Source organism: Dromaius novaehollandiae, chromosome W (assembly GCF_036370855.1).
Source record: "Dromaius novaehollandiae isolate bDroNov1 chromosome W, bDroNov1.hap1, whole genome shotgun sequence".
In the NCBI taxonomy this organism is placed as follows: domain Eukaryota; kingdom Metazoa; phylum Chordata; class Aves; order Casuariiformes; family Dromaiidae; genus Dromaius; species Dromaius novaehollandiae.
Window position 1 is genome coordinate 26,365,048 of NC_088130.1, and position 13,065 is coordinate 26,378,112.

Genomic DNA, 13,065 nt, shown 5'->3' on the forward strand with positions numbered 1-13,065 from the left:
ATAGTGAAACTAAAACCCAAAGAATATAGAGTTTTGCTAAATCATAAAAATGTAACTTTACTTAATATAATATGCTGACAGCAAAAGTGTGCTGCCTTACCCACTGACGAAGCATTAGCACTAGCAGCAGACTGGTATATCACTTTAGAAAGCACCCACCGTTGTGTGGAAAAGGTTAACATCATAGCAGAAACAGAAACACAGGAAATGTAAGTGGTGGTTTGTAAAAGGAAGAATGGCAGAAAAATATTAGTAAAGCTGTCATGACTTTTTAGCTGGAAATATTGGGCTATACCACCACATTTCCTTATAACGCATTTTTATAGTACTCGGAGCAGGGTTTACTCGCACACACGCTCGCCGGTGCGGCAGAGCCGGGACACCTAGTGGGCACGCAGCGCACTCCAAGAAAAATAACCTGCTTACTGGCATTTACATTCTTACTGGCGTTTTACTGTTTTACTGGCAGTAGAGCTCTGAATGACGCAAACAGGACTGGAAACAGCATTCTGCATTGGCCTAGTTTTATTCTGCAACAAGGGGGTTGCAGGTCTTGCTATTGCAGGCAAGCCGTGAGTCTTACCGTGGGTGCTAGCGTCATTGAATCCAGGCCCAGTATGGGCAGCTCCCGAATTAATGGACTTTTTCTCCGTTCCTCAGTCCTCCTCCACCACACTTATGCCAGCACTAACACCTGGCTGGCCACAAGGTAAACTCAAGTGATTAGGCTGAAAACAAGCATGAAAAAGAAACTTGCAGGTTGTTTGTGCGGCCACCTGATCACTGGTGTTAGCGCGAGGTGAGATGGGGATGGGTCGAAGAAAGGCAGGATCATCACCTCCAGCAGCAGGGACAATTTACGCCAGATTAAGCTGACAGGGAACTATGACAGTAATCTGTGGACAGATGTTCTCTGCTAGATCCAGATGTGCCATTTGAAGAGGCTGAGTTTTTTCCTGCCCGGCAGCTAAAGACTGCTCTTCTCAGCCAAGACGGCAAAAGAGATGACACAGAGATCGCTCTGCTCTAGAGCCAGTTTTAAAAAATGGATTAGCTCAGGCTGTGTCTCAAAGTCGGCCTCTCCGTCCAGCTGTGCCAATGAAATAGGTGACGGTACTGAACTTCTTCTCAGCGCCCACTGCCTCGCCTGAATAGTTGACGCATGCTCTGTGTGGCAGGGCCCTGGGGTGCCCCTTTCCCCTGCCTGTGCCCAGGGCCAGCTGTGCTGTGGGGCAGCCCCACAGCCAGCCGTGGAGCAGCTGGTGGGAAAGAGCTGGGGACAGAGCCGTGAGAAACCCCACTTACACTCTGGGTCCCGCCATTGCCCGAGCTGCGCCTCTGCCTGCCCACAAGCCTCGCCGACGCGGAGCTGCCCCGACCTGCTGTCGTCCCGGCCCAACCTCAGACCTGCCTTGGTGCCGGGGCTGGGGTGGTGGCCACAGGCCCCTCGGCCACCTCCAGCCACCGTCCCGGTGCCCGCTCCGCTCTCCTCATTCAGGGGCTACGGGCCTGTGCCCTTGTCGGGGAGGCCCTGCCTGCCCCACTGTCGCCCTCGGCTCCCAGCTTGTCCTCTTCCTACAGTGCCTTCAGAATAAATTTTACTATTATTGCTGTTATTATCCTTATGTGGCAAGAGGCTAAGTCAGACCAGTGGTAAGTGCTCATTTTCAAATTATCTGTTGCATTTAGAAATGTACTGTGACTTCTTAAGTTTGCTAGGTACATTTAGGCTTGAACAACATATTGGTTTGAGCTTCATGGAGCTTGACTGGAGACAGCCTGCAGTGGTATTGCATAACACTCATTATGCTGCCAATATTCAAGAGTTTCTGAGTTGAAACAAAGGGAGGAAAACCATTTTTCATTCAACTCATTATTTTCTTGAGAACTCAAGGCATGGATGTTTGCTGAAAGCCCTGGCTGGGAGAACAGATAATCCGCCATTAAAAGTGACTATCTTATTGGGCACAGATGCCTGCAAAACCACTGGCATCACCCCACTGAATTCAGAGTGCTGAATGCCAAGCACAGGTGAATTATAAATAGCCATGTGACCACTGCAGAATTTATAAAATTGCTTCAAAGAAGCTATCTCTCTGCCTAATTGGCATAGTTTAAAGTAATGAAGATAACCAAAATGCTCAAAAGCTGTCTCTTCAATAATAAAATTATGCTTTCAAAGATATATTTAACCACTTCATGACTTTTTTTTTCCCAATAAATTGTGTGTTTGTAGCAATGTACTGGGCATCATTATCAAATGAAATAGGATATATCTGCTGGCATAACTGCATCTATGCAGTTCTGGCTTTGGGCTTTGCAGGCGTATCTGTGTTAGGTAAAATGTATTCACAGGTGATAAATGATGCTTGCAGAACTCTGCAGATTGGTTGCAGACCAGTCTTTAGGCTCCTAAAAGTTTCTGTGTTAAAAAGGGGACTAAACTCTCTAAGTCACTAATATTAAGCTTAGAGATATTTAAAAAGCAAAGCTGTTGTCTGTATTGATATTCATCCTGCTCCAAAGCCTTCAGGTTTCTTAGAAGAAAAATACCACAATATTATATAACCTAGTTGAAATTAGTTCCAATGCAGCTTCACAAAAAAGTTTTAGTGATAAAAGACTGAGTGAAGAATTACGGCTCTGCTTGTAACACTATTATTGTGTACACTATTACCTTTTCAGAGTGGGAGATGATTTTCTGTAAGTGAAAGGGAGAAAGAGGAAAAACACTTCCTCATATTTATTGCATGTGAAAACATGCACATTGACAGTTTTGGGATGTAGCAGTCACCCAGTAAAACCACACCCTCATTTATTGCATAGTAACTTATTTGTATAGTTTAAATAGAAAATAAAAGTGTCTGTACAAGAGCTAGTATGAGACAGCTGGGATAGAATAGTTATTTCAAGCTATTTCCTCACTTAAAAATAGCTCTTAGCAGCTTTTCCTTATGGGGTATCTCCAGGCTGATGGGGAAAAAAGCTCAAATTGACGAATATTACTATTCCCCAAATGCTGTGATTTTGAGAGGAAAACTATGCTATGGAAAGTGTTTCTCTTTTGGCACATGCTGTAGAAAAGAGGAGCTAAAAAGCAACGGTCCACTCTGCAAATGGATTTTCATCAGCCAGAATAAAGGAATAATCACTGCTGCACAGCACTTTGGACATGATTGCACGAATTTAAGTTCTTATGTCAACAGAAAGAAATGCAGATGAAGATTAAGCAACAAACAGGATGTTTTTCTTGCTGCTTTCTGCTGTAGTTTATGTAAAGGACATTTCAAACCACATAATAGTGACTAAAATATCTGTAATGAACTGTGTTTTTCAAGTCACTTGCTATCAGTTGTTGATAAGCAGTAAGTTAGCTAGAATGATAGACAAATCCAAAGACTTTAAACAGAATTGGCAATATCTGAAGCCCGCTTAGGTACTGAGTCATGACTTCAAAGAAATATAATGTATGAACAGATTAGGAAACAACATTATACATAGTTGTTACACTGTTGCTTACCACGCAGTCAATTTTTCCCTACTGCATGGCTAAATCCTTTTTGCTGTTTGTCTTTTGTATGTGCAATCCTTAAGTGCCCAGGCAAACAAATACGACAGCTTGCTCCCAGCTTTAAGTTGTAACTCGTTTATAGCATGGCACATTTTAGTACAGAGGCAGTCCCAGGCTCAGCTTTTGCCCTTAAGCCTCACAGAATCTCTGTGCACGTGGAAAAGTATGGCACTGTCTGGAGCAATAGTCATGAAGGCAAGGCAGTCCTTTGTGGGTGGTTGGCGCTGTATTATTCTGACCGGCTACCTTGTCCCTCTAAACCATTCTTTTCGTTTCAGAAAGGCCTTCTTCAGGAAACAAGGTGGGTGGCAAACCAGGTCAGTGCACGCTTGAGTCAAACAGAAGCAAAGCTCTTCTCCAGAACTCCCCAGTTCCTGGTTTTGAGTTCATGGACCTCTCCTGCATGTACCTAGTGTTGCCCATGGTGGTATTTACCAGTGTTGCTCATGACAGTCCATAATCATCTGTTCTTCTTCCCTGCAGCGTGACAGTCTTTGTATGACTGCCTCCTAGCTCACCTGTTTCCAAATTTGTTTCCACTTGCAACTGCACTTCCCATTCCACAGCACCTGGATTTGGTTCACAATCCTCCTGCTAGTACAAGCTACTGAAATCACCCTGCGCTGCGGTCCCTGGGAGTTCCCCAGGCTCGATCGTGGTGTGGTGGTGTGCTGAGAGAGCAGCTTAGCCAATGAATCACGCCTTCCCGACTCCCAGCTTTGAGCCCACTTTTGCAGCCTATGCCTCGTGCTGACACTGGTGGCCCTGCAGTGACCCTGTTCAGGCAGTTCATCCAACTTAAATTGTTTTTTTATAAGGTAGGTTTTTGCATCAATTCCTTGAATGTATGGCCAACCATGGGAGTGGACAGGAAAGAACTACAGTAGCCCTGAACCTGACTTAGCTCCATGGCAGCACACCCTGTATGAGGCTATAGCTTTTGCAACAAAAATAATAAACGCAACAGGATTTCAAATGAATATGTTGGTATTTGAAACCATGAGCCAAGCATGCAAGTAGAAAGGTGGCACTTTGACTTAAGCTGGCAAAAGACACTGGAGAACTACACATGTCATTCAAATACCGTTGCTTGAGAACTGCTGTCTTGAGAGTTCCTTCACATCTCTAAAACATGTATTAAATTTGAACTTCAGAGAGGGGATTTTTCTGGGTACACCACCAGTTACAGCAAGAAATTTAAGTTGTTCATTCTTACTAAAGGCAAAGCCTAGAATAAAAAGGATCTATGTAAGAAAGCAGAAGAGACTGGACATGTAAAAGAATGGTACTTTCCGTAAAATTTAATGGACTTTCCATACTACAGTGAGTCTACAGCTAGTCACTAAACATGTGATCATCCATGATCCCCCAAAAAGGGAACAGTGCAGTGCATAAGAGAGTATTAAGTGCAAACAAGAAGCTCCCAAATTGCAGAACGCAGAAAAGCGTTACAAAGCAGTCACTGCGGAGTTCCTCAGGTCTCTGACATGGGGTGGAGGGGAGTGTTAATTTGGATTTAAATATGAATATTGAATACTCAGGCTAATTCTGCATTAAATTGGTAGTGTGGACATACGTACCTATTAGCCTGAAGAACAGATTATCAAGATCTGTCATAAAACTAGTTTATATTTTGCCTTGTATTTAGCATTGAGGGATTTCTCTTAAACTTGCTCTGTTGTTTAAGACTCTCTAGCTTAGAAATCATGCTTCCAGTGTTTTAAAATGAAAATCTGGTTTCAGATTTTCTGGCCTGTAGTGAGAGGAGTTGCTGGTTTCTGTGGAGTCCTGGAACCACATGCCTAGAGCAGATGCTGGCTCTGTTCCAGAAGCAGCTAAGGTTGGGCTGGTTTTTGATCACTGCCACTTGTGCTGGTAGGCCGGGACAGCAATGCTTTGCAACACAGGAACCCTCTAACTTCCAGCCTACATTTATTCACGGGCAATGTATGCTCATTTGAACTTGTGGCAACATTTTCCTTTGGCTTAAACTGCTCCCTTTGCTCTTCAGATGCATACATAGAAAGAACATTTAGCTACAACTACAAAACCGCAGTGGAGAAATATGAAACCCAGCAGCAAAACCATCTTCATGTTGTACGTGTATCTACTACCAGCAGGTCTGAACTACATCAGAAGGCCCTGAAGATGTACATACACACAATATACTTTATTTTGGATGCAGAACTGATAACATCACAATTGCCCAACCTATCTGCAGTTACTAATTTCAGGAGATGATCCCTTGTGTAGTAATTCACCAGTTAATTATTTCAGCTGATTTCTAGTAGGCGAACTGCAAAGACCTAGGAGTTGAATTCAGTTTTACTATGCCAGAGACTCTCTCTGTATTGTTTACTATTATATCTGGTTATTAAGCTGAATAGAGCCTGTATCTAAAGCCTGACCTATATCTACAGTTTTTTTTTGACTCCTTAAGCGCAGGCACTACTGACGCTGGAAACCCCGGGCCGGGCCGGGCCGCCTGTGAGCGCCGCGCTCCAACGGTTCCCCCTACCCGCTAGCCCCGGCACGCTCCCTCCAACGGCGGCACAAGCACCCGGCGCCCCCATAGGCGGGACGAAGGAGCCCCCGCGCTCTGATTGGCTGAGGGCCCACGAGGGGCGGCCCCACACGGAGGGGCGGGGGCTTTTCAGCTCCAGGGAGCGGCAGCGTAGGCCATTTTCTTTGCCCTCGGGCGGCCCCTGGCGGCGGTGGCCCTGCCGCCACGGGCCGGCATGGAGCAGGGCGCCCCGGCAGGCGGGAGCGCGGGGGCTGCGGGCGCGGCTCCTGCAGCCGTCGCCCCGGTGGTGGTGGTGGAGGAGGAGGAGGAGCGCGAAGGCTGTGCGGGCCTGTGGGAGCTGCCCGTGGAGCGCTGCGAGAGGCGGCCCGAGTGCAGCCGCTGCGGGTGAGGCGGGGCCGCGGCCGCTGAGGCGCCGCAGAGGGGGTAGGCGGAGCCGGGAGGCCCGGCGGGGCGGCGGGAGGCGGTGCCGGCGGCTGCGCGGTGCGGCCGGGCCGGCAGGGGATGGTGGCGGGTCCTCGTGAGGCCGCGCGGCGACCGTTGGCGGCTCGCGCCCGCGGGCGGGGCGCTGTGCTCGGCGGGGCCGCCGTTGCAGCCGCTGCCGGCCGTTGCTCAGGCACTTCAGCGGGTTTTTTGTTAAAACATTTTTTAAGTAAGTCTACAGTAGAAAGGGTTGTTTTCTTTTCAAAATCGGTCGCAGGGTGATGCTTACATCGCTGTAAGCAGGAACCTTGTAGCGCCTAAGGAAAATGGGTTTACTTGTTTAAGTTTTGGTAAACTGAGTGTTTGAGAAGAGCTTAATTATGGTGGTGGCTTGCTTATTAAGCCACTGACTGTCACACGTGTAGTGCTCTCAGCTACTTAATTGAAGTTGAAATCTCATTGAACCCTGGGACGTCTCTGCGGCTGTTCATTGCTATGTGTGTGTATATACTGGTGTTGAAGCTAGCTGTGGAGTTGAGTTTCAGGTTATCCATTAACGGTTTAACTCTTCCAAAGTTGTCTTCCTTGTGTTCCTTCCTAAGGGTTGGGAAACAATTTCAGTTGCTTTTCGCACAGAAATGTAATGGAAGCTTGAGATACAGTACAGGTGGGAAAAGTTTGTGTGGGTTTATTACTGTTGGTCAGGCACTGGTTTTAAAATTATATGTACTATAAAAAAAGCTTTATATAGTATATCTATCTATCTATTTATATATGTGTATTTCCCTTTGGAAGGGTTCCCTGCCTGTTTTCATGGAGAGCTTAAATTTGGTTGTACTAGATTAGATCCAGTATCTGTCTTGCTTAGGATCTCTTGTACACAGTCTGCCTCACTGAAGCTCAGACAACTTGGAAAATGCCTCTGAAAGACTTCAGGGGTTTAAGGTGGGGAGGGGAGAGTCTGGCATGACTGAGTATCATATAGTGAAGTACATAAAACCTCAGTAAAGCTGCCAAGTGCTGCTACCTTATCAAAAGAAGTTTAAAAGCAAGAAACTCCTTCTACTTAACAATTTTATAGATGCCTTTGAAATCTATTCAAGTGCTGGCAAATGGATGTGTTAATACAAGGTGATGTGAACTCAGATTTGTAAAGTATTCACTTACTTTTGATCTTGTATCACATGCATACACACATGCACACAGTTCCTTTTAATGAAGTGAGTTGGCTGTATGTCAGCCTCAGAATTCAAGAGTGTATTCTTTAGTGAAGTTCTGCAAATAACTTTCATAAATAGTCTTTAAAAAAGTCAATGAGGTTTATTAGACCTGTTATGTGAGCATTCTGATACTATTTCTAAGTTTGAATTTATAGTTTATAATAGAGCACTTGGCTCTGTTTTTAACACCCTTTCAGTTAGTTGCAGGCAGCTACTTGATCACCTCTTTGCCTCAGTTTTGCCAGACTATTCAAGCATAGCTCAGTGTCCTGCAGTATGTTTGTGTAGTACTCATTTTGAGGGAATTACTCATGGGTAATAGAAAATGCTGCTACTTATGTGTAGTGTATGAGATATGCTAATATTTAGTATATGTTTTTCTTCTGTTTCCCTGTAAATCACTAAATAGAATAGCCATGTGTTTGCTGAGCATAGTACTATGTTGGTTTGTGTGCCTAGATCTAAAATATTATGGATACCATACTTAATCTGTGTACTGTATGAATGTTCTTTGGTAATGGTTGATAATGACCTATGAAGGAACGGTCACACTTCATTTTTTCTCAAAAAATGTATAATGTTTTTGGCAGAATTATTAATAAATGCAGGGTACTTATGTAAGCTCATAGGAAGACTGAAGAAGCAATGTGCTTTTTCTTCAGCACAAGTAAATATATGCAGCTTCCTTTATAGCATGTTGCTAAGGTGTTTAAATGGAGTAAACATGAATTTTAATGTTCAATTAATTATCAGAGAAAGTGGAAATAAGCATGCAATAACTTTTTAGCAATACCTTCTGCATCAAAATTGCTTCATGGGTTTTGATTTCTTTGCTCTGAAATTATGAGCTCTAGGCACTTATTTTCACAGCTTTAAGTTTTATTGCAGTTTTTTACTTCCTGAATGTATTGATTCCTTTTTGGTGCTTAGTAAGCTTTTTATGAAGCTAAAGCTGTATATTTTCTTGTTGTTCATGACCTGTAAAAAGTGACTTACTGTCCTGCAGCATAAGAGATTAAAAGAAATCCATGCATTTCCTATGCATTATATTTATATTGAAAAAGGGAAAAAAATACACATGGCTAGGTGACAGGCATCACTTGAATGCATTTAATTATTCCTGCTTCTTAAGTGTTGTACCAAAGGTAATTTTTTTTAAAAACAACTGTTAGCACTTCTAAAGACTTCTAAATCAGAGCAATATTTTTGCTGAATTTATTCTTGTTGACTATAGTTAAATGTATAAAGTGGGTTTACAAGTACATGTCAAAATTTTATCATCTGTCTGGGTAGCTAAGTTGATTGGAGTTTAGAGGGAGCTGAATTTGCACAGCATGAGGAGAGAGAAAGGAAAAGGCTGAGCAGGTGAAACAGAAAAGTGAGATCTGTTCCTGTGAGTGTTAACAAGCTCTGCAGCAATTAAAGGCCAGGTTGTGCCAGTAATTACTTTCCTCTATCAAGAGGGATAGGTGTGCCCTGTGACTAGGCACAGTCTTGTAGGGCTCCAGGAGGGAGTTGCAGCATCCTGTCAGTCGATGTGAGTGTACGTACATTGCTGCTGTGAAGGAGAGCAAGGATAAGCTAGCATCATGGAAGAACCAAAATACAATTTAGGTTCAGGTCAGAGCAGAAGCTTTATTACTGTAGCTATAGGAGAGAACCCAGAGCAGCAGAGTGGCAGGCTCTGCCAATTTGAACTTTGCCCAAGTGAGGTGGTTATGGAGTTGATATACATTTGGGTTATGTGACTTGTTTTTCATAGAACTACAGCTATGTGTCAGATGGAAAAAAAGGATGTGATAAGTTATAACAGGGAGTAGGAGACATGGATAAGGATCTCTAACAGTACAGCTAGTACTTCCTTTTACAAACAGTACATTTCTTCTGTAATTGAGTCATACTCACTTGTCAATGCCATTAGGTCATGCTGCAGGTATGTCTTTGCCAGACAGGTCTGCATAGGCCTATGAAGCATTAATATTTCACTTCTATTCCCCCGCTTGGAGACTTAGTCTCATATCATCTTTCTCTCAAAGGTCTAGAGGATGGTGGAAGGGCTGCGAATGCCCTAATTATGACTCCTGGGAACCCAGGGTTGATCATTGCATATGCTGTACTGCCCCATCGCCTGTTCTTGCCTCTAGTCCTTAAAATTATAGTCATTAGTCTAAACACTTCTTTCTCTTCTTCCTTATCCTTTAATATAATCAGCATTGTCGTTCTGGCCTCTGCTACAGTTATGCCTCGTTCTATCCTTTTACGCATTAATTTGCCCCAACATGGGATTAACTGAACCAATACATACACAAGTCATCAAGTCAGTCCTAAGGAAATACACAGTCTTAAGCAGTTTTGCTAGCCATCCTTCTAGGTCTGGGAGCCAACCCCACTAATCAAAAGATTTTTCTTCAGCTGCTTTATGTGAAACTGCTATGGTGTCTTTAATTTGGTTGTCCTGAAACACCATCAGCATTTACTGCCCTTGAAGGTAAGGGAACCGCAGGAAAATTGGGAGTGTATAAAGTAGATCAAGTAATGCCAGTAATGCCTAGGCAAGAAACAATCTTGCTGTTAACAGGGTAACATAAATAAAGGCTAGTCTGGCCTGAAGGTAAAGGAGTGATGATGTTTCTGACCTTCTAGCTATCCTAACTGCATTTCTGAGATTGTGGCATGGAGGGCGGAGAGGTAGGGTTACTGAATGCTGCTGGACCGAAGGATTGTCAATTTGGTCTGTAAGGGTATTCTGACTTGCAGTGTCCTTGTTTGCAATAGTGACATGAATTGTCAGGAGGACTAAAATGTCCCCCAAATTGTTGATCAAAGCTTCTTCCCACTGCTCCCCTTCTCCTGCCCCAGCCTCTTGTAGCTCCTCTATATCTGTTAGTATTTCTAGGAGTAAAATGTTGGATTTGCGGTGCCAGGAGTTTAGTCTCACTGTTGATCTCTGCACTGTTGATATGCAGTGCTGTGATTAGCAATGGTGACTGTCCCAATAAGAGGCTTAGTCTGCCACCCGATGGTAATAGATAGTAATTGCTCTTGAATATTTGATTGCAAGCCTTGAACAAAGGCAGCTGTCACAGCTTCTGGAGCATTTTTAGCAGCCTAGTCTATGTCAGAGTGCCTGCTAAAGACTTCCTGGAGGCAGTCCATGTAATCTGCAGGGCATTACCCCTCCTTCTGTTTACAATTATTTTGGCCCAGTCTGTTTTTCTTAGGCAGACTGGCTGGATTGCCTCAAGAAGACAATCCTGAGCTGACACAAGTTCTCTATCATTACCTGGGATGTTGGGAGGCCAGGCAGCTTTGGTTATTAGTTGCTATCTGACTTCACGTGGCATAACAGCCCACAAGAGTTCGTTCATATTGGCTCAGTTTGGATTGTAACAACTATAGGAGTAATTATAACAATTACAGTCTCCAATTCCTCTCTAAATTTTTGAGGTTCTTCCCTTATGTTTGGAAATTCTTTGACGAGGCTTCTTAAGTGTCCAAGGGTCTCTGGGGTGTGAACAATGAGCATGTCTTCTGGTCCTGGTACTTGCCATTGAAAGTGCCCGTATTACAGGTCCCTTCTGGGTTCTCTCAGCGGTTGGAGAAAAATTGGGCATGTCCTGATAACCTGGGGGTGTTTATGGCACCTCTGGTATTACAGGGGCAGGGCAAGGGAGTTCTAAAATATCATCCTTAGTCTCTTCCTCTTCTTGTAGAAATTGCTTGGGAGCAAATGGCATAAGATACTGCTAGGGTTAGGAGGGAGTCAGTGTTTCTAATGGTTCTGTAAGATGCTTTACTTGATCTTTCAATTTTTTTCCAGAGAGTCTCAAATGTCTGCTTTGGGATTCTGTTTTTCTTTTGGAGGCCTCCTTTACCAATCAAAAAGATGCATGTTATGAAGAGAAGTCATTTCAGTATTTCTTCCTGAATTGTATTTATTGCCACTGATGCTTTCTAATACTCAACAGCATGATAGCAAACTTGGTTTTGGAGGTCCAATAGCTGCATCATGCTGTTTGTATTTGGCAGATGGTGTGCTGTGCTCTTCTGTATACTGCATATGCAGAGGAAAACATTTGTGTGCACTATGATACTCCTTTCTAGCAGAGAAGGATGTAATTGTCACACACAAGCAACAGCAATATATCTTTGTGTAGGAGGGGCATACAGAAGCTTCTTAATAGGTACTTGAAGTATGTCAGAAGGTGGGTAACAATGCATGGGACTGAGAGAAACTATCTGATTTGATGCAGGTGAATTAGCTGTTCTGCTGAGTTACTTTTCTGCTGGTCAGGCATTAACTGCCTGCCTGCTGTGAGCAGGGGTATTGGATTGGCGGTGGAAAGTGGAACTGGGGAAGCTTCACTTGGATGAGCTTAAATTGCCATGAAAGAGAATGGTGAGATTACTTAATACTGCTAAGTCAAGAGTATCCCCATTCAAAATAAATGAAAATGAGTTTTATATATAAGTACATATAGACTTTTCTGAAATACAGGAGATGGTAGTGTAACCACTGATAGGGGGCACATGTTAATGCTGCCATTCCTGGCCCTTTGATCAAAAGCTGGCAGAAGGAAGTCATACCTATGACAGAGGAGTTGGTCTTGGCAAAGTTATAGAATAATGGGACCCTGGCAGACTTCATGTGCTGTAGCAGTTCGTAATAAAATTTAGTTCTGAGATGAGGCAAAAACCTGTAGAAATACTCGGTTATCTTTTTGTAACCAAGAAACTTGCTTTCTAGTTCTTGTAGTCACCGTCAAAGGAGGTTAGATTATGGTAATGCTACATACTGTAGTTTTACATGACTACAAATTGTAGCTTATATTAAAGTAGCTCCTGAGTGTCCACAGCATCAGCATTTGAAGAAGGTGTTTTGGTAAACAGGATTCAGTATTTTGCAGATGGGTCTAAAAGTGTGTGTGTGAGGTGATCACTGTGAAGAATTAATATTTTTGTCTTGCTTTGAATTTGTGAGGAAGGACTTCCTCAACAGCATAACTCTGGTTTTATGCTGGGGAGTTCCTAGCAGGGAAATACTGGAGAGAAAGATTAAGTTTTTAAAATAGTAGTTTTCAGCTGCTGCTGCTGCCAACTGGGTAAATATTTTTGTGTTTCAGTGTAACTGAAGGAAGGAAGAACACTTTATGGACTTTTGACCTTTGGAAATTAACTTGACTTTTTTATTTACTACTTTTTAAAAAGATATGATGCATTTGCAATTCTGTGGTACCCTTGGGTTGGCCTAGTAATTGCATGCATAGGTTAGTCAGGGTATTCCAGATGTGGGGGCAGAATTCCCTGAACTAGTAAATTGATAGAAACCT

At 43.4% G+C, this 13,065-nt stretch overlaps 1 protein-coding gene across 3 annotated transcripts in view; it reads left to right on the top strand.

The window, feature by feature from the left end:
• Window positions 1-6,240: 6,240 nt before the first annotated feature.
• The window catches only part of LOC135323463 (tRNA-uridine aminocarboxypropyltransferase 2-like), a 110,049-nt gene continuing 103,224 nt past the window's right edge, over window positions 6,241-13,065 (top strand). For all 3 annotated transcript variants that reach the window (XM_064499743.1, XM_064499744.1, XM_064499745.1), the window contains exon 1: window positions 6,241-6,479. In XM_064499743.1, coding sequence (XP_064355813.1) covers window positions 6,310-6,479 — 170 coding nt within the window. In that variant the 5' untranslated portion in view covers window positions 6,241-6,309. The remainder of the gene's footprint in view (window positions 6,480-13,065) is intronic.